Source organism: Chlamydotis macqueenii, chromosome 22, assembly GCF_036417535.1.
Source record: "Chlamydotis macqueenii isolate bChlMac1 chromosome 22, bChlMac1.mat, whole genome shotgun sequence".
In the NCBI taxonomy this organism is placed as follows: Eukaryota; Metazoa; Chordata; class Aves; order Otidiformes; family Otididae; genus Chlamydotis; species Chlamydotis macqueenii.
The window spans coordinates 1,939,613-1,960,371 of NC_141577.1; the positions used below are offsets into that span (position 1 = coordinate 1,939,613).

General features: G+C 48.7%; 1 protein-coding gene across 3 annotated transcripts; it reads right to left on the bottom strand.

Moving 5' to 3' along the window:
- Positions 1-585: 585 nt before the first annotated feature.
- On the bottom strand, positions 586-19,423 carry SMAP2 (small ArfGAP2). 3 transcript variants are annotated; one of them, XM_086765162.1, is made up of 10 exons: positions 19,258-19,423; positions 6,185-6,318; positions 5,512-5,597; positions 4,576-4,654; positions 4,125-4,211; positions 3,573-3,654; positions 2,960-3,060; positions 2,680-2,845; positions 2,098-2,420; positions 586-1,716 (listed from the first exon to the last, which is right to left on the bottom strand). In XM_086765162.1, the coding sequence occupies exons 1-10, from the start codon at positions 19,358-19,360 to the stop codon at positions 1,591-1,593; spliced, it is 1,287 nt and encodes a 428-aa protein (XP_086621288.1). In that variant the 5' UTR covers positions 19,361-19,423; the 3' UTR covers positions 586-1,590. The 3 variants fall into 3 exon arrangements, with proteins under 3 accessions (XP_086621288.1, XP_086621287.1, XP_086621289.1); XM_086765161.1 differs by having other exon boundaries at positions 2,960-3,075; XM_086765163.1 differs by lacking the exon at positions 19,258-19,423 and adding an exon at positions 13,533-14,012 and having other exon boundaries at positions 2,960-3,075.
- Between the last annotated feature and the right edge of the window lie 1,336 nt (positions 19,424-20,759).

A 20,759-nucleotide genomic window follows, 5' to 3' on the forward strand; every position in this document is an offset into this window, starting at 1 on the left:
ACTTGAGGGAAGAAATACCGTAATTAATATGCAAGCAGAGTGCCATCAACTCAAGGCTCACACAATTAGCCAAGCTGTCTCCCCCGCAGCTGCACACAGCCACCCACCAGCCTAAGGAAAACCGGCCTTCGTAGCTGTTCTGTAGGTGACTACAAAATCCCCCCCAGCCTTTCAGATCTTCCCCGTTACCACTTTTTGTAAAAGCTTAACATTTACCTTTTGGATGGGCACTGGTCAGGTTTTGTTGGACATCAGTGTGAAGCTGCAGTCTGAATCACTTCAAGTCCTCCCATGCAGGCACAGCTGCAGGAACGCTGCGCTTACCCATATCCCTGGGCTGTGAGTCTCCCTTGTATATAAAAGTGTCAACTGACCTGGTTCTTTGCGTGTGACAGTCCTTGGCTTTCAGGCAAGCACTATTCTCGCCTGACATTTGGGACACAGCCCTGCTACAAAGCAGATGGAGTTAGTCCGATTTGGATGAGAGGCTCCAAATTCCCCCCCACACCTGAAGTGAACAACTCACACCAGTGACAGCAGAGTTCAACACAATCTGTTACGCTGCATAAAAACAAGAGAAGTCAGTGGAGGTTTCACTGCAATATTTTATTTGGGAATTTACATATACACAGGATGAAGTAGACCACAGAAGTCTTACTTCTTGCTCACGCTGATGAGTTTAAGCAGTTGTGTTCTACTGGAGATGAGAAAAGAAATCTGACCCACCCACTTCTTATGCCTACAATTAAAATGTCAAAAGCTAGCCGGGAAGGGCTACCAGGATTACACAGGAACAAAAAAAATATGAAAAAAGTATAAATTAGGATGTAATAGTAATTTTTAAAAGTGTAAGAAAACTTGCAGTGGGCTCTCAGCCCTTGATAAGTTAACTCTCAGTTAGATTGTTAAAAGTTAAATACATCAATACCACATATTAGACAGAAAAGCCACTCTGAAGTGCAAGTTTCACATTCCAAACAGCTTGCCCCCACACTGCGCGAGAATCCTGCTTGCTCACGGGGGGAAAGAGAAGGGTCTTCAAAATGACTTTGGTTCCAATGAGGGTCGGTGAGCCAAGCACAGCGAGGCCTCAGCTCCGGAGAGCTCCACTCAAGGGAAGAGGTAGCAAGGCTTGCTTGCCCCTGGGCTTGGGTTAAAATCCAGTTCCTCAGCACCAAACAAGGTTTCCACCCCTCTGCTAACCAAAACCCCTACTAATACTAGAGTTTAAGTGATCCTTAAAAGGCCTGACACTACAGGCAGTATTGAGTACAGATTTCCCAAGTTCCTCCGTCACACCTCTGCTAAGATACCCAGCAAGACATTAAGTGCTACCCAGAAGCATTAGTGGAGGTTTGTGCAAGGAGGGGGGTCCACCCCAAAAGTGTGCATTGACTGTGCTAAATACAGGGGAGCTCATGTTCTGGTCACTGAGGTTTCACCGTGTCTGACAGTGAAAAGGCAGAGATGGGTCTCAGTTATGGAAAGAGGTTCAGGCTGGGCAGCCAGCCAGAAAGAAAAACCCTGAATGTCTCATGGAGCAGTTTTGAAGAACAGAACAGAAGGCAAAAATGGTCACAACGCAAGGGATCATTTCCACATCTGAGTGCTGAGGGACTGATTGCTCCCCTGGGCACCTCCTCCACCCATTGACTGTCCATATCCCATCATGCCATTAGCTCCATAGAAGTTCATCCCAGCCATCTGCTGGGTCATCTGCAAAGGGGAGAGGAGAGAAGTCAAGGCTATGTCAAGGAGACTACCAGCCCACAGCAGTCAAAGGTAAAACTCTCACTCCCCAACATATTACAGGTTTAAACAAGTTCTTCTACAGAGTTATGGTGAACAGAGATCACTGGCTTCTCAGGTATATGCCCACCAAGCAAGCTGATTTCTGCTTTCCACCAAGCACCAAGACCTCTGAACAAGGTGGTACTCTGTGATCCCTCAGTTTGGCTGCAGTATCAGCAGACCTCATCCAACCCCAGGAGCCAGGCTATAAAAGCACTGAAGTCTTCAGCTAAGGGGCCAGATTTAACTGCATGTGCCTCCCCTGCCCTCCATCCACCTTTGGGTCAGCAGAAGATCACGCCTCACCTGAGCAATGTTCCACTGAAGCTGCTGTGCTGGCTGCACACCATAGACGGGCTGGGGAACTGCTGCCATGCCAGCTACGTAGCCAGCCTGCTGTGCAGCCATCATCCCGTTGGGGACACCGATGACAGCTGCCTGCACGTTCCCCACATATCCGGCTGGTATGGCCATGGGAGTCACCATCCCCGCAGCTCCAGGCTGGGCCATCATCCCCACCGATGGTGCCATCATGCCTCCCATCATACTGCTGGAGGGGGCTACTCCTGGAAAGCTAGCATATGCTGCTGCAGGATAGGCCATCTGAGCTGGGGCCATGAACATTGCTCCTAGAAAAAGGCGGAGAAGCAATGAGGGGAAGAACTGCTGCATTCACTGTCAGAGGCTGAAATGCCGGCCTTCAAACCAGAGACTATCACAAGGCTCACTTGGCCACGACATCCAGACTAAGCTGCTCATTATGCTACTCACCAGCTTTCAAGCAGGACCACCCACATCCCCACATCTTTGCTTGTCAGCTGTCAGGACACCCCACCCACTCTGAATTCGTGTACTGCCGTTCCACAGCTCTATTCTGAGATCTGTTACCTTGCGCAGGCAGCTGAGGTGTTTGAGAGCCGTACAAGGAGAGGATAGAGTCTTTAGAGAGCTGCTTCTTCCCCGCTTCATCCCCTTTGCCTCCTGGCTCAGGGAAGAGGTTCAGGTTTTCGGGAACAGAACCAGCACTTCCAGATGTGGGCATGGAGCCAGTGACCTGAGATGGAGACAGCACAAGTGCAACAGCTGCATTCAGCACGAGGGGAAGACACACATCGTCTCACTCAGGCATCTCACTGGGCTTCATCAAGCACTGGTGTTCCCTGCTCACCTTCCTGGAGTCGGAGTTCGATCCCACCGATGCAAAAAGATCGAGATCCTTCTCTAAGCTGCTCGGCCTGCCGTTTGTAATGGCTGTTGTCACAGGAGCATCTGGGATAGACAAAGCTGTGATGGATGTTCATAGACAGCCTCAGGCTGAGGGGCAGTCTCCTCACCAGTGAAGCAGTTTGCACATATGCCACCCAACCCAGGGACTTGACCAGTAACCTACTGTAGCCAGCGCACACTGCCAGCTCCTTGCTTGTCCTTCTGGTGCTGAGAAGGAACTGGCTCAGGACCAAGGAAGCGCACTGCGCCGTATCTGTCCTATTAACCTCAGAGCAGCCAGGAGCCACGTGGTGTCTGGAGACCACTACAGCTGCTCCTGTAACGCCACAGGCACAGCCAATGCACCAGCATACGGAAAGCAAGGAAGACTGTTTCTGCTGCAGTGCTGAGCACTATGCTTGGAGTTGCACTGGAGTAGTTGAAGCAAAACACTCCAGTATTCCTATCAGCTATCGTTCACCTAACATAAAAAAATAAGTACTGAAAGCTCACCAAATTCATAGAATCAAAGATGGTGAACAGGGTCATTGTAACAAGGTTGGAAAAGCTCTTACCAAGTCCTAGCAGGTCCATTACTGGTTCAGTAGATTTAGGAGAACTTTTTCTACACTGCTGCGTTTCTTCTTTCTTTTGAGGCTGTGGAAAAAGAATACCGTAAGTCTTGTTCAAATTTTGGTTTTACTCTGATACATTAGAGGCTTTAATGACAGATTAACCCTTAAAATATGTTTTTCCACTGGATGTAAGTGCTTCCAAAGGGAACAGAATTTCAGAATGAGATTAACATAGTTGTTTTATTGTTCCATTGTGTCGGAACCCACTTCCAGATTTAAGTGTGCACTAAAGTAGGAAAAAAGTAACTGCTCAAGCTGGAAAGCTAAGCAGGGAGTAGCAGGATTCCAATCTGCTCTGCACTGCAAGGGAGAGCACATCTGCTTAGTATCTGGTTGAGCAGTGGAAAACAAGCCACTACCATTAGTGTGACTCAATGCATTCACTGCTATGACTGAGGCCAGAAAAAATGCTTCCATATCAAGCTGGATTACCTCTGTTCTGCTTGAGAGAAGTTTTTACAATTGATCCATGACCATGCCTTTTGGTCTTACCATTTTCACCTTCTCAAAGATTACAGGTTCCAGTTTTCTTTCTGATACTGGCTCATTACTCTTTTTCCATTTGTCATCCTTTTCTTTCTGTAATGAAAAAAACACTGACATGAGGGTCCAAACTCATGCCATCATACCAAGAGAAAGTTTATACAGAGCTTTACATGATGCTGTTACTAATCTAAAAAGCCTCAAAGATACAGCTAAAGCCCTATATGTGAAGCTAGTCCTGCTTTGAGCAAGGAGTTGGGTAAGATGACCTTCAAGGTCCCCTCCAATTTGAATTCTATAGAGTGACTGGATGCAATCAGCCCTGGAGAAGAGATTAGTCACTAATACAGGAAACATTTAAACAGTCTGTTTTCATAGAGTCACTGCTTACTCATCAGACAGACATACACTTATATCTTAACATGTACTGAGGCTTCCACAGAAGTGATTGGAAACTAACCCTAAACGCATTGATGTCAATGCTTCGGTCCATGTATTTCTTCTTTTCATATTTATCCCGAATGAAGCTCTCCACAGCTCTGCAAGCAGCTTGTTAAAGAAAAATGATTCAAGAATAGAAGACTCATACAGTATTGTTTGACATGTGGATAGAAGGTACAAGCTGTAACTAAACTAATGACTGTTTAAAGAGCACTTCCAGCAGTAACTTTCTTAAAATAATTTAGTGTTGGATCCAACTACTTTAGCTACTCAATTTTCGCCCTTGGGTTATTCCAAGCGTGGCTGTCCTATAAAAGGTACATTAAATCAAGGCTTAAATTCCTACTGTACTTTCTTCACTGATGTACATTTACTTCAGTCATCACTTAAGAGCGTACACGTCATTAGTACAAATCACACAGAGGTCAGAGAAATGGATCCTCTGCACACAAAAGCACCTCAGCCACCAGCTTCAGACAAAAGTGACGGTACAGAGGTGCTCCTGTGTTTTAGGCTTACATCACTATACTCCTGTTGCACCGGGCATCTAGAAACCCTCCCGTAAGGCAGAAGTCACAGCTTAATTTTTAGAAGCGTTAAACCTTTTTATCTGTCTCCACTAAGAATTTTAAGCGCTCAGAATTTCTGAAAGTCAACCCTCCTGCTTGCCACAGACCCTAAAGCGCATCTCATGCAGTAGCTTCGGTTTTAACATTTGTGTTCCAGGTCTCCACCCTTACGGCTCAGAAGCAACCCTTTTAGCTCTCTCCTGCTTCCTTCTGTAGGAAAGCAGCCTGCGGGTGAAGCAAGGCTCAGAGGGTGCCTAGCTAGGAACTCATTCTCACAGCTGATGCCCAGGCACATGAAGTTAAGCCTCCTATGCAAGGAGCGCAGCTACTAAGTGACAAGATGAAAAGACTCCACGTTTCCTCAGCAGCAAAGGAAGAAAGGATGCTGATCTGTTTGAGGTCGTCTGAAGTTCTCTGGCAGGTAGGCTTCATAAAGACGATTTGCTTTTCCATTTCCCATCTCTTGTACGCACTGCAATTCAAAAGAATTCTTGAACTGTTTGTTTCACAGACATTACAGCTCTTACACATACTAGCATGCCAGACTACCAAGCAAGAATCTGTGTTAACTAGAATCCATGTGTAGACTTTTGAAGTCTGCTCCGTACCTGAAAGCCACTCCTCGGGCTTCTGGTGCAAGCCTACAAGCTGGGAATCCCTGATGCAGTTGCTATGATCCCCTCTCCTACAATTTAGCCAACCCTAAGCACCACAGCACAATATTTATTCAAAGCCAAGATAAATATCACATTAGCAACCTAATGTCACTCAAAATCCATGATTTGTCTTCTGGAAACCTTGAGGAGAGGAGGTAGGAAACAGCTCCAGCACCACACAACAGCAGCCTGTGGCAGTTTTACAGAAACTTGCCAAACGTTTACCTTTACCCTCTGATGTTTGCTGAGCCTGAAGGTATGACATTTTCACTCCTAATCTGACCTAGCTTGATTATCACCTTCCTGTTTCACTTCCCACATCTCTGGCCTATCCCGACCTTGTTTATGCCCAAACTTACCAAGCCCCACCAACAGAACACTGCACATGTTTCCCTCGTGTTACCTGTATCTGTTCTTGTGTCCACTGGTCGAGATTGACAGATTTCACCCTGGATATATGAACTCCTAGGTTCCTGTGGATCCCAGCACAACGAATACAGATGAACACACCGATATTCCAGGATGCCCATCGTGGCCCTGCAAAGAGACACAAGCGTTTCACACCACCACGTCAACCTGTAGTTGCCTTGAGCAACTGAGAAACTGTACCAAGTGAACTGGGATGGAGGCGTTTACATTTTCATCCAGATTAGAAACTGGAATTAGACATCAGCAGGATGTTTAAAGGTTGTCTCACAATCATTATACTTAGAGCTTGTATTTTATTGCCTCCCTCCTCCATTTTGAGAGCTCTATACAAGACAACTCTAAGAGGAGGAGGGAAGAAAATAGGTATTCAAACCACCATTCAAGACACTACAAACCCCTGATTTCATCTTGTTTAAACTGATGTAACAGCTACGTTGATATAAGTCTGTGTTCCTGCTTTAGCAATGGAAAATCTTTCTCAGATAACCTTACTGCAGTAGAATCAGCTCCAGAATATTCACTACTGCTCTAGGAAAAGCAGCGTAAAATACTCAGCGTTTGACATACGGGCTGCATCATTCTGCTGGTCTTATGCAGGAGGACACAGGGGAGCAGCACAGGCACAGCCCAGTACGCTGGCCAGCAAAAACACAGAGCCAGGGGCAGAAGCCCAGGTTGCGATCCTGGCATGAGGCTGACAAACAGTTCACTCCGCAGTTTCTAGAGCTCTAATCAGATTCACAGTTTGCATGCGGCTTTCAGACAGGCAGGAGAGCTCTGAGGTGTAGATGGGAGATCATGCCAGGGGAAAAGAAAGAAAAAAAAAACACCACAAGGGAAAGATTAACAAGCTTAGTTTTACTCACTGCAAACAGTTGTCTGAAGGAAACCCAGCAATGCATTACCCAGGGGACAGCAGAGGTCCAGGGGCACTCCCACCACTGCAGCCCCCCTCCCAGCCAGGGCCAACAGACCCTCACTGACACCCTCAGTCCCGCTGAAGGAAGACCAGTCTTGGAATTAGTCCTCTGCAGGGCAAGACAAGCAGGTTTTAAGACTAAATCATCTGGCTGGAGCTGCCAGGCAGCCGCACAGTTAACACGGCCAGCTACCACCACAGCTGGACATCACTGGCCACGGGTAACCAGCCAAACCGCCACAGCGAAGCCACATCCTGAATAAGGGACCCGACAGCCCCCAATAAACTGCGCTAGCCCTTTTCATAGGCATTACAGGTGTTATTGCACATCAAGAGTTATTCCGTCTTTTCTTGCCATAATGAAAATAGCAAGCCTCAAAGCTAATGAGCCTGAGGTGGGAGGGGGAAGAGGGGGAAAGTGTAATTTCAAAGCCCTAAAAAAGCAGCTCTGTATTTGACTCTTGCATATGCTAGATGGTTGTTAACAGTTTAATTCCTGTTTACTGGGAAAGTCTAGAGCATCCTGAGGGATTTGGTGCTGCTAATGCCATCAATGGCTCGTGATCCCTTCCAGGGCAAAGGCATGCAACCTCTAACTTACCTCCAGTACCTATTCCAGCTAACTTAAGTTATGATTTTTAAAGTCTTTATAAAGTCTTCTGGCAGTCCTGCCATTGCTTTCTGCTTTGCCACTAGAAGACTGGCCCTTGAGAATGACACTGATTGAATGAAGCTGATCGAAGTCACTTCCCATCTTAGGAACAGACCTTGCTAGAAGCATACTCTTGCCTATACCTTTATTTATTATACCTACCAAAATCTAGGACTGAATGCATCAAAGCAGGGGCCCATACTTTCAGCAGCACCTACGTATGCCAGTCACAAAGGCAGGCATGGGAATAAAAGGCTTGTTCAGAGTTATGTCTGCAGCACCCCAAGGTGAAGGCAGGCACTTTGATCCTTCATTTGATTGATTTGTGGAGTTCTCTCCCAGATACACCCTGAAGGCTACAACATGAGACTGCCGGCAGGATTAAGCATGAGATTCAAGGTTAGATTTAAACTCCAGATATATTTAGCCCTTATAGGACTAAAAGGATTAATAGTCAGCTAGATACTACATGAGGGCCATAGTAATCAGCTCACTGTTTGTCACATGTGCTAGCTCAAGCCACTGCAACCTCCCACCCTGCGACGCCACATAGGAGGATGACTCAGTGGTACGGTCTGTCATCCCCATCCTGCTGTAGTGTTCATCCATGATGCAGGATCTGAAACTGCAAGGGCTGAGTACAGGAAAGACAGCTGACCATTGCTGCAACCCATAGATCCCAGCTCTGGAAGAGCCCAGGACTGAAGTAGCTTCATTATGCCAGTGAATATTTAAAAAAACAAAACGAAATGTAGGCTTTAAAAAATCCTCCTAGCAGCCAGCAGTTGGTTTGGTGATAAATACATATTATACAACCAAAGGTTCTCTTCACTGCACTTATTCCAGCCAGGGTTTGGGGGTACTTGTAGTGCCAATAAATACCATAGGAAAGGCTTGAAACCAACAGACTAGAGGAAACGTCAGAAGTTTGGGGATGTGGGGGTGTTTTTGTCCTGAGCCAGGATGAAGACGGTGATCCCAGAAGTCCAGCAGCCTGCTCTCTGACACGGTGGTGACTCTAGAGTCGCACAAGCAGAATATATGGAGGGTTCTCTGAAACACCGCCAGCTTCGCAGTTCTGCAAGGCACGAGATTTTGAACTCCAAAACCGAGCCTCCCATGCTTTTGGATATAAGCAGTAATTTGTTTAGCCTAGTTACACAGCCCTGTATTCTATCAACACTGTGATAAAAAAGAGGAACAAGATATGGCTACACCCCTCCAGAGAGAAAAGCTACTTGAAGACAAGCGGCTGCACAAGAGAACCATTTGCCTTGACAGCAGCAACAGGTTGATGCAGTAAGGTACAACGGGGAAAGAGCTGCTGCGTGAATAATCAGTGCCGAGCAGAACAGGAGCCTGGCAGGAGTGGTGTGAGGCAGATGACATTTGTCCAGCTGAATCAAACTCCAAGCAATTTCGTGCTCATTAAAATTATCATTTGGTGCCTTGGGCTGTGAGCAACATTACAGGGTTTGCTTTGCTGAAAGGAAGGGCATCCCAAGCAGGACAGCCTGTCCTAAGCAGGCTGCGACCAAGGAAGCAGTGGGCCAAAGCCCAGACATCCCGCTTAGATTGGGTCAGATGCAAGATGCAGCCCAAACATACGCTCCCACTAGACCTTCAGCCCTGCTAGTATCTAATGCTCCCAACCATTAGGCTAAACTAACATTTTACCATTTCATTTCTGATAAAGCACGTAGTTTTGTGGGCAAGAGGGCATAGGTTTTGATGCAAATGTAAACAAGCCTCCCACTTCCCTCTTTTGAGGCCACGTGAAGGAGCTCACACTAGAAATCGCACAAGGAAGTGCCCAGTAAAGAGCAGGCTGGGGAGAACTTTGTACAGTCATTTCCCCACTTTCACATGCCATTTGCAAGGTGACTGACTTGCAGAAAGCCCCAGGTGGTATTTACAGATGCGAGTTCGGTCACAGGTTGCGGAGCTGAACTTTCCGAAAACCAAACCGAGCTGAAGGCTGCAGAGAAGCTACAGTGACTGAGTACTGACAGAAGAGGCACAATGCCTTAGAAAAAGTTAAGGGCACAGTTTTTCAGATAAAAACAACACAGCAGTGTTTATCAGCATTGCAAGAGCTGCCACAGAGCACTATCTTTCATTGCAGCCTCCGTGCACACCCTGACACTAATTGCTTGCACGAGGGCACAGTGCACCACAGGTAGCACTTCACCCTCTGAGCTCAGTGAATCGTGGAAACTCACATGGAAAGGTTTTAGGACAAGGCTAACAGAAACATTTAGCTTGTTAAAGCCCTAGAAACATGAAAGAAATTGGTCCTCGCATGAATACTCTCACTAATGTTATCAAAAGAGTTCCCCTGAGGCTGGCATCCTCGCAGCCACCAGCCAGCTTTGGAGCTTAGGGCCTAAATGGAAACTCACTTCCCATAGGGAAAACTGGGAGCTTGCTGCAGTGACAACCAGTATCAGACACGCAAGCCTGATGCTGCAGTCACTTTTGTTTCAGCAGCAGGGCTGATTTTAACATCCATGATAAGTAAAGTGGCACTAACCCGAGCTGGGCATAGCTTGTTCAGTTCTGGTAAGGCATCCTGCGCCCCTGTGCATCACCTCATATGTCGACAAATCCTTTCTGGAAAATGCCAACCATCTGCAGGTAAATGCGAGATGAAAAAAGTGAGAGTTTTGAGGAAAAAAAAATAAAAAATAAAGACAGATAGAAGAGCCCAGCTATACACTCAGTTCTGGCACAATACTAATGTTAGAGCAGACCACCTTGGGATACATTCCTAACCTCAAAGTGGTTGCAGGAAGATCTCAAGCTTAAAAACACCTATTGCTCAGTTAGCTTTAATTTTAGAAAGCTGCATTGAATACTTGAGTGGATTCCTAAGCGAGGATGCATCACCATCCAGCAGAGACTAGAAAGCTATGTGCAAGAAACTCAGCTGCCCGGTCAGTGCTTCCAGGAGACAGCTTCACAGCCTGTTTTATATCCCAGCCTGTCAAAACAAACACTGCATACCAAGCTGGTCATTCCAGCTTAAGTTAGCATCTAAGTTGGAATCATGAATGCCTACAAGGACTGCCTGAATGATCTGCCCTTACTGAAAAGGTTCACAATTCCCTTTAAAACCCCAGCACAGCCTGGCTAGTCCACTTCGCCTCATGTCGCAGTCACTTGCTGAAAGTTCACAGCCTTGAGGGTTTTTAATCAGGGAATCCCAAGGGGATTCACTCCTCACCCTTTATTCAGGCATTAGATTTTGGCTCAAGCTACTCATGCAAGTTTCTTCGGTAATAACCCTCCAGAAGGCATTGAAAAATAAAACAGCAGTTGGCTGCAAAGCCATTGCTCTTTGGAGAAGGGGGGGTCAGGAAAAAAATAGAAGCTTTCATGGGCAGGAAGGAGAGAGCATCACTATTCAAAGCCTAATGAAATATTCTTAGTGCAAACCATCATTGACTGGCAGGCTCCCTGCCGGCAAGCGCTCCAGCAAAAGCCCAGCTGTAACGGGGAGATGTGCCTGCTCGGCCCATTGATCCCAGCTAACACTGCTGCGCGTGTTGGACTACAGCACCGTACAACCCTCCCCTCTCCGCCCTCACGGGGGAAGGGGATGTGGGAAATTGTCTTTGGAGTGGGATAACCCCTGTGAGACAACCCGCACATCCTCTCGTACAAGCCTTCACCGGTATTTGGAAATTTCTCATCCAGTCAAAGTTGAAAAGCCCTACTTTTGGCAGTGCCAAATGAGGAAATAGCCAAGGATCCAAGAGCTTCCTTTGACCCGTGTTTCCGTATTCTGGAAAGAGATTGCTTAATGACTGACTGAAATTCATTCCACTCATAGAAAAGCTATGACAAAGGCTGTCTTACAAAACAGCTTCCTCTGCTCTTTACTGTAGATGTCTGTTCTGCAGTCAAGCGTTCAGATCAGTTTGGGGAAACAAGGGAACTCTGCTGGTGAGTAAAAAGCACAGTTAAACTCAACTTCAGGATCTCTCAGTTACGCTGTTTGGTTATTAACACATGCTAGTTGGGTACCAGCCTGAGCGTGCATCCTGGTGCAGGGTTCATGGAGCTATCAGATTTGTGCAGCACTAACACCCGCTGTACCCCCAGATTCAGTACCAGACTAAGCTGTGTGTGCAGTTTTCGGGAAGCCAGTGGAACCCAGCAAAACCTGGATGCTAAAGCCAAGAAAATCTAAGGAAGGGAGTTTGGTAAGGACATACGCCTAGTTAAGTAGTTCAGTGGCTCAAAAATTCAACTTTATGCCATCCTTTGAAAGAAGAAAGGGCTGTTTTCAGCCTTTTTCTTTGTCTTTTTTTTTTCAGTAAAAGATTGCTGCAGTAATTATAGGCTTTAACCACTCTTTGCAGGAAAAAGGAAGAGCCAGAGGCAGCTACGGGGGTTGAGAATATTGCTTCTGACAACAGCTTGGAGCTCTGCCTTAAAAATCTTGTTGGCTGTATGAGCAGCAACCAGGACACCCTCTCCTTCCCCAAACCATCATGTTTGCTACAGGCACCTTACTGGCCAAGCCAGACCAAGCTGACTGGTGCTGGCTCCAGTCCTCTCAGGAACAGGCTTTGAATCTTCTACAGTTTACCAGAAACGTGTAACATTTGAGTGCCTGGTGGCCTTGAAGGCAGCTACACAGCAGCATGTGATCTAACTTTGAGGAGGAGTAAGCCTGCAGAAGCAGCCTTCAATGCAGGCCTTATTGTTACCGTCTCCTCCTTTGAAGAAGCGCTGCGACGATACAAACGCAGAAGGAGCGAGGTGGAGGAAATTAAAATAGATGCTGTGAACAGCAGGGTGGGGCCTTCCTGCTGTTTAAGAAAGTGATGTTTATTACTGCAGTAAATAAACCGTGAAAGTGACGATTTCAAGCAGATGCTATAACAAGAATCCATGCAAGAAGACTGGTTAACATGAGCAATACTGATGGCAACACAGCCTAGAAATACAAAAATCAAGTTCCACGATCCACATTATTTCCTGTGGTCACTAGGTTTTAACCAAAACTACAAACCAGTCAGTCCTAGAATTTGCTAGGGTAAAGGCAGCAGATTTCCAGGCAGTCTGAACTTCCATGAAACGCAAAAAACTTAGGCAGTAGATAAACGCCATCCCTCTGCCCAAACGCACACGTAAACAGAGCAGGAGGATGGAAACTCACCATCACTACTGTTCTATACCCTGAAAATTCAACTTTTAATTTCTCCACCATCAAATCCCTTACAAGATGTCTTTAATTCTTCACTGCATGTTAAAAATATTTAGACTTTATCTTCCAATCTCATTTGAGCTGTGGAGATATGTAGAAGTCACTATGCCCTTAAAATAGCTCCTAACAGATGAAGGAGCCTCAGCTCCTGGGCCACTTCTTGCTTGATTGAGAATCTCTTCAATATCTAGAGCTCACCATGAACTATTTTTCTCTATCAGTTACCAAAAAGGACTTGACATTCATAAGGAAAGGGCATAACCTAGCCAGGAAGGAATGGCATGTTTGGCCAAAAATAGAGGTAAGCAGTTTAACAAGGCACTGCAGGTCCGATCGTGCCACAGGTAAATCCAGCTTCGCCGTCAGAGGAAGCTTTGCTCTAAGACAGTTTCTCTTAAAGCTCAAACTTTGTCCTAGATTTCCTGGGACACCTGAAGTAATCACTATTCTGGATCAGCCTGAAGGAGACTACAGCTATTCTTGATCCTCTAGTTGGTTCGGATAACCTACTTGCATTTTGAAAGATGAATTACGTTTAAATTGCAGAGGCATTTTCTGAAGAGGCTGGCGCACACGTTCCCGAGCGTGTTTGATACCTTATGTAATTCCTCTGGCAGTTACTATAGGAACAAACTTTTACTGAAGTTGCAGCTATGCTCTGAGAATCACATGGCATTGTGCGTACACCCTCTGCTACGCAGCTCTCCGTTTCACAGGTGGGTCAATAGCTGGTACAGACGAACAACGGTATTAAAGGCGATACGGTTTGCCGAGATGCTCTCTGCTTGCAGGATTATCTTTGTTATCTATTTCTGGCAGATGAAGAGACATGCATCTGTGTACGTGACTCAGAGCTCTGCATATCTTCTCTTAAAGGGTATCTTCCTACAGCTCTAAGCACAAACCAATTCCAGAAGAAGTCCCTGCTGAAAAGGCCGATCTTTTTTTTCCTTGCTTTGTGGCTGGAACAGGAAGTTACAACTTACTTCAAGCAGGTGAGTGTAGGGTCAGGCTCACAGCTAGACAGAGCTGTGTTCCCTCACAGCCAGACTCTTACACTACAGCAGCACTGCTCAGACTCCTCAGATGAAGATCTCCATGACACAAAGCCAGTCTCACAGACAAAGTTAGCTTCCAAACATCTGCACTCACTTGAAATTAATACTGCTTTATGCACAAGACTGTTCCTTTCAGACCTGACTTTAGCAGCACAGAACAGCTGAAAAGCAGAGGAGAAAATGTAGCGCTCATTAAAACAACTGCAGAACATTGCGACTGCAGCTAAGAATTAAAATGAGTACACAAGCACATATGCATCCCCTCTGGCAAGCTTCCATTACATAAGACTGAGCTTTCTGCTAATATAAGATTTTTCTAAGGCAAGCTGAGAAGCTTTAGTCCTACTGCTTTGGTTTTTGAAGCCCACTGCAGGCAAACAGCACACATTGCTACCCACTGCTCAGTTTTCCCATAACGATCATTTCTTCATCACATGCAGTTGTTCTAGGCAGCTATTTAAAAAGTTACTCTTCATATCGCTTTTACTGAAGAGGAAATTCAGCTGCGATTCAATAGTCTGTGATGGAGGAGTTGAGTCACAACAGATTTGTGTTGAATATTAGCAACATGTTTTACATTAATACTAGTTTGGCTGGACCAAAGCAACTGTAATAAGCTAACTCCCACATTTCCCTGGAAATCGTCCTTCCCTAACTGCACCCACTCTAGCCCCAAGCTTTTTATCCTGCTCTTCCTGCTTCCCATCCAATATTTAACCACCTCAGGTATTTTCAAAGTTCTACCTCTCTTTCAGAAAAGACTGTTTGAAGAAGTAGATCTGAGTTTGTGTTGTGTTCAGCAACAAGCAGTTTTCCATCTAACCACTAGAGTTAGAAGAAGGGGTTGATTTCAGCATGGAACCCACAGTTCTCACAAGACACCAAGGATGAAGGGAGGAGTTCGACAAACCAGGAGGAGCACGGGGCAACCTTAACTGATGCACAGATACAGCAGTCCTTGCTGGTGCTCCCTGTGGAGGAACCTGCCGTTCCGATGTCAGCAAAACTGGATCCAAGGAGCCTGTTGGATAGATAGGACTGGAAAAGCAGAGGGGAAGAGTTTGGGAGAAGGAGAGAATCAAACAGAATTAGCTGTACGTTACACAAGTTCAGCACAGAGCTTTAGTCAGAAATGCAGAGGAGAAGCCCGTTAGTGTAAGCGTTACTCAACACAAGACATTTTGCGTTTACTGGAAGACATCTGGACACTTAGGTCCAGTCCAGCTGGCACAGATAACACCACATTCCTCCATCCACAGCGCAATTTCAGCATACAGACTCATTCTGATGTTCAGCAGTGTATCTTCTGATAGACACCCAATACAGTCAGCTTGCCTGACAATCGCACTGCGTGCACACACACAGAACCACAACTGCCCTCAGAAGGCGCTTTGCCACGAGAAAGGCACTGGTAGAGATCCCACTCTCACTCACTTGTCAACAGCTTGTTTCTCTTGAGGTTTTTTTTGCTCAAGCAATTCACCCAAAGGCCTTCAAATAAGGAGGATGATGATACATCATCACTCCAGCTTTCAGAGAGGACAGCCACGCTGGATCACTGCTTTGGATCAACACTGGCATCGTGATAGCAGTCAGAACAGCATGTGACAACCATCGAGACTGGTAACCTCTGATAGTGCTTGCAAGGGGAATTCTGCTGTTCTGGTTGTGCCTAACATGGCTCGACTATGTCCTGAAACGCTGCCACTGAGCTCCTGAGTCCTGTTTTCTTCAAGCAGTGAAGACACCTCTCACATACGTGTAAGTTTTCACCCCCATGCTCCGCTGCCAGAAAGCTGTCCAGCCACGCTCTGCTTTGGCACGGGATGCACTGCCCTGCCTGCCCACCCTCCACCAGGTCACCCAGTTCACCCACAGCTACTTTGGACAGAAAGTTTGCAATGCAAAGAGGAAGAAGCAGGCGAGAGATCTTGGCCAACTTCCTCCAAAACAAAAGCCTCTAACCACTGCAATGCTTGTTTATGCAGAAGCAAAAAACCATCCTGAGCTTTCTTTACCAGTTTCCTTGTCCTTGTTCTCCCTTCCAAGAACTTACACCCAGGACATTAATAGCTGTCTAGGGAGGCCATCAGGCTCACGCCTCTGCAGTTCTCCTTTCAGACTCATCCGTGTAGCTCTCACAGAAAAGTTACGCAGAGAAAGCACGCAAAGCCACCACTGTCTCCAACAGCTTCTCAGAAGAAAAGCCTTGGGAAGAGCGATGTGCCCCACAGAAGTTACTTGAATCCCAAGCATATGAGGGACGGAAAATAGATGGGAGAAACTAGCTTTCCCCCTTACCACACAAAGACGCAAGTTGGAAAAGCAAGTAATAACAAGAACATAGAAGATCATCTCTCTACGTGATCACTTTGATGAGGACAGAAGATATGGAAGATACCCAACTGTTTTCCAACACAGAACAGCAAACAAAAGCGTGTTTGCTGTACTGGTCCCAGAGTCCGGGGCCCGACCAGCAGTCAGCATCAGAGCTGCCGTTCCTGGAAACCAGATTTTAACCCTAACACTGCGAATTTCTGTAGAGCATGCAATCAAGTGGGTGCACACTAGCACTGCAGCTCACACCACCAGGTACTGTAAACTCCTTTTTTTCTGTACATAGAAGTGGAAAAAAAAATACAGTAATGAAACCAGCACGTAGTTAGGTCACTGGGAACAGGCATAATGGAAGTGTGGGTGGCATTTGAACAGTCTCTGCCTGTGTGTCATGCTAGCTTTGAAATGCTCAGATCAAGCAGCAAACCACTACAAAATTCAGTAACTTCACCCCAGAGAAGACAGTCAGAAGCCAGTGTGTTATTGTGAAAGAGTCTTGATCGATGCTGTACGAGCCTTGCTCTGCCTTCAACTTTCTTGAAACTCATGCAAAAATCCTTCTGATCTTGAACATGAGCTGACATAAGAAACACCACCTGCCACCACCAACCAGCCCTCCCAGCATCACTCACCAACAGTGACCAAGCTTCAGCCCTGACCTCGGCAAACTACCGCTCGCAAAACCGTACCCAACGCGTTCTTCATGCGCCTCAGCTAGCGCAGCCAGGCTTGCAACTGCCTAAAATCTGAGCAGCAGTCAGCTGTGCAGAGAAGCGGCTGTTCTTCCAGGTAGCACTGGAAATGTTGAGGGAAGGCATCTGGAGTTAGCAAACACCACAGGGCCTCTCGTTAGCGCAGACTCACAGAGTTTCAGTTATTAAGGAGTCACGTATCGAATAATAGGTGCTCTTTGCTGCGCACGAGCACACCTGGGGCTTGTTCCCGTACGAAGCAGAACGCTGCAGTTACTGCCAGCAGCCATCAGAGCTAACATCAGGCCTTTCTCGCCATCGCCACAAACCAGCACCAGTGCCTTGCTGGGAGAACACCCCATCAAGCCACAGTTACCAAAATGCAGCCCAATATGATGCTGTGACTGGCACCAACTACCAGGCAGATACCTGGCTGGAGAGCTTACTGCATATGCGGTTCCTCTGGTCACAAACTCCGCACGTTGCCCTCGAGAACAAAATCTCTCACCTCCATGAATCTCATTAGTATGGTGCATAATTATGTTGCCAGATAACCCAGCACAGCAGAGGCCTGCTCTTCATGACTGATGCAACCCATCCATCTTCCCAGGCACAAGCAGCCTGCAGCTTTAGTGCCGATGCTGAGCCGTACACCGATTTTTACACACAGTTAACTGGAGTACTGCATTTCCAGGATGTACCACGAAGAGGAGAAGCTACACAATCATATCAAAACAAGTACCCTGGCACCGGGATGAGGATTTGTTTCCACATTGTGTACAGTACCGTCTCATGCCTCAAAAGACAAGATAAGACAGCTATTTTTGCCCTTGGCACCGGCATTAGGAGCCAAGAGATAAGCAATTTGCAAGTGAGAGGAACATTCTGCTCTTTGCCAGCACCACCATCTTCAGCCTGCGTGGTCAACCCAAGCCAGGTGCGAAACATCTCAAACACACCACCTCCGACACAAGACAGGTTGTTACGATGAGGGTACTACATTTTGGCAGGTTTGTTTTTTTTTTTTTTAGAGCAGGGTTGAAAGCAAACCTTAATAGCACTACTTAAAATGTTTTTCAGCAGAGCTCTCTGCAGTTTTTAGAGGTCACACCGAGGTGACGAAGTCTCCCACTTACAGATGGGCACAGAAAGACAGTCCCTGCTCTGAGTTCATTCATCACAGCTACTGGGAAACAAGCCTCAAGTGCAGATCTCCAAATCATTATAGCAGCTCATTACCATAGGAGTTTAGGCAGGTAGGGGAAAACCTCAACCCTTTCCCTACAGGAAAGCAAAGCACTTCACAGTAACAAGCTACAGAAAGGTACCTGCATCACCACGGAACAAGTAACAGTTGTTTTAATTAAATATTTAGTCCTCTAGAATTTAGATATTTGCACCTGACTTCCTCTCCACCCCACTCCTTCCTAAGGAAGGTAAGGATCGCAGGGCTAGGTTGCAATTCCTTCCTTTTCCTTACACTCCGCACTTTCAGACACTGCTCCCGGCTGATCCTCTAAAGACGATCTGCTGCTCACGTTCACAGTTGGGATTTACAGGGTATCACTCCTCAGCCAGAGCACCCTCCAAAATTACGCAACGCCGGCTTTCCAGGTTCCTCTTAACAGAAGGCTTCTCCAGAAGAGCAGTCCCCACTCACGACTCAGTGCTTTCACGCTGACACTCGCGGTCAGGCCCCAGGGAGTTTGCAGGAGCGGCTCTCGGGCGGCGTTTTCGCTCAGCTCGCTTCCCAACGACGGGCACAGCAGCGGGGGCAGAGAGGCAGCAGAACGGCTTCCCTGACAGAAGCGCTGCCGGCTGCAACACGGCTGCTACAAATCCCAGAGAATTAAACTCCGCCGAGACCAAACCTGGGGGTTTTGTTGTTGTTTGTTTGTTTTTTTTTTCCCCCCAAACTCCAAGCGCCCTGCTCAACCAAAGGGGAAACCACCGACCGTGCTACGAACCCCCAGACCAGCCGGGCCCCCGCTGCGGCAGCCCTAGGCAGCCCCCGGGGAGCGGGGGGGGGCACACCGGAGAGCCCACAGCTGTAGGGGGTGCGGGGGCCAGGCCCTCGCCACACGCCGCACACCGAGGGGGTGACAACCGCGCCGGCCCGGGCCCACCGGGCCCCACCGCCCCCCTCAGCCGGCGGAGAGGCCGGCCGGTACCTTTGGCCTGGCAGTCGGCGCAGTACTTGTTCTCCTCCTCCGCCAGCAGGCTGGCCAGCACCGCCTGGTACCGGTCCACGTCGCGGACCGACTTGCCCGTCATGGCGCGGCCGGCGCAGCCCGCCCGCGGGTCACGGCGCCGCCGTCCCGGGCACCCGCCGCTTCCTGCTTCCGGCCGGCGGCGGTAGGCGGGGCGGCGAGGGGGAGGAGCCAATAGGCGCCAGCGCGCGGGCTTTAACGCCTTCCCCTCCGCCGCGCCCCTTCGCCGTTGATTCGCTGCCGCGCGGCAGCGCCCGCGGGAGCCAATGGGAGGAGGCGGGGCGGGGGCTGGGGAGGCATGAATGGGCACGGGTCACGTGACGGGTTGGGCAGGGGGCTGCGGCGGGGGCCGGGAGGGGGCGGGGCTTGAAGGCTGAGGGGGAGGGGCTTGGGGCTGAGGGGGCGGGGCTTGGAGTGCTGGCTAAGGGTTTGGGGGGGCCGGGTGGGGGTACTGGGGTGCTGGATGGGGTTTGGGGGGCTGTCTGCGGGCCGTGGGCTGGCTGTGGGGTACGGGGGGGCTGGCTGGGCGTTTGGGGGCTGGCTGGGGGGACCTGACTGGGAGATTTGGGGGTGCTGGCCGGGGGGGCTTATGGGGGCTGGCTGTGGGACAGAGGGGGGGGCTGTGGGGTGCGAGGGGCTGGCCGGGGACTTGAGGGGACTGAACGGGGGGTGCAGGGGTGCTGGCTGGAGGTTCGGGGGGGCTGGCTGTGGGATGGAGGGGGGGCTGTGGGGCTTGGGGTGATGGAGAGGGGGCTGTGGGGTGCAGGGGGGGCTGATGGTGTGTTGGGGGCTGGCTGTGGGATGGAGCGGGGGCTGTGGGGTGCGGAGGACTGGCTGAGCTCTTGAAGGGACTGAATTGGGGCGCAGGGGTTCTGGCTGAGGGCTTGGGGGGACTGGCTGTAGGACGGAGGGGGGCTGTGGGGTGCGAGGGCCTGGTGAGGGGTTTGGAGGGCTGAGCAGGGGGGTGCTCTCTGGAGGAGGCAGAGGGGGAGGAGGGGGTCCCTGCTCAGCCCCAGATCGGGGCCGCCCCACGGCTCTCCTGGGGTCCTAGCCTAAAGCAGCCCAGGGCCGGGGCCGTGCAGGGCCCAGGTCCCCCCATTTCTCGCACTGTCACCGCAGTCTGGGACAGGGCTGCGCGCGCTGCCAGGGCACTGTGGGCCCGATCCTCCCACGGCTCCTCTGGGGAGGTGAGGGGTCCCCAAGGGCAGCAGGGCAGACCCTGCACCCCTCAGCCCGGGTACGCGGGGTGCGGGGGACACACTGGTCAAAGGCAAATGTTCTGGTGAGATCCCACAGTGAAATGAATGGGGGAGAAACAGATTGAGTCTTTTAAAGATGGAGATCACGAACCAAACCCCGGTGTTCCCATGCCAAGGTGCCGGGGGGAGAAATCAAAGAAACAGCAATATGTGAAAAACTGCAATCATATGAGCAACGGCATCAAAGGAAAAAAAAAAAAGTCA

What these genes read in the sequence shown, in the direction of transcription:
- SMAP2 (XM_086765161.1), bottom strand. Translation starts at nt 19,360, where the DNA reads ATGACGGGCAAGTCGGTCCGCGACGTGGACCGGTACCAGGCGGTGCTG. An exon ending in ACCTCAGCTGCCTGCGCAAG is followed by an intron (nt 2,421 to 2,679) that starts GTAACAGATCTC and finishes GCCTTTTTCTAG; the next exon opens with GAGCAATGTTCATGGCCCCA. An exon ending in TTCAGTGGAACATTGCTCAG is followed by an intron (nt 1,717 to 2,097) that starts GTGAGGCGTGAT and finishes TCCCCTTTGCAG; the next exon opens with ATGACCCAGCAGATGGCTGG.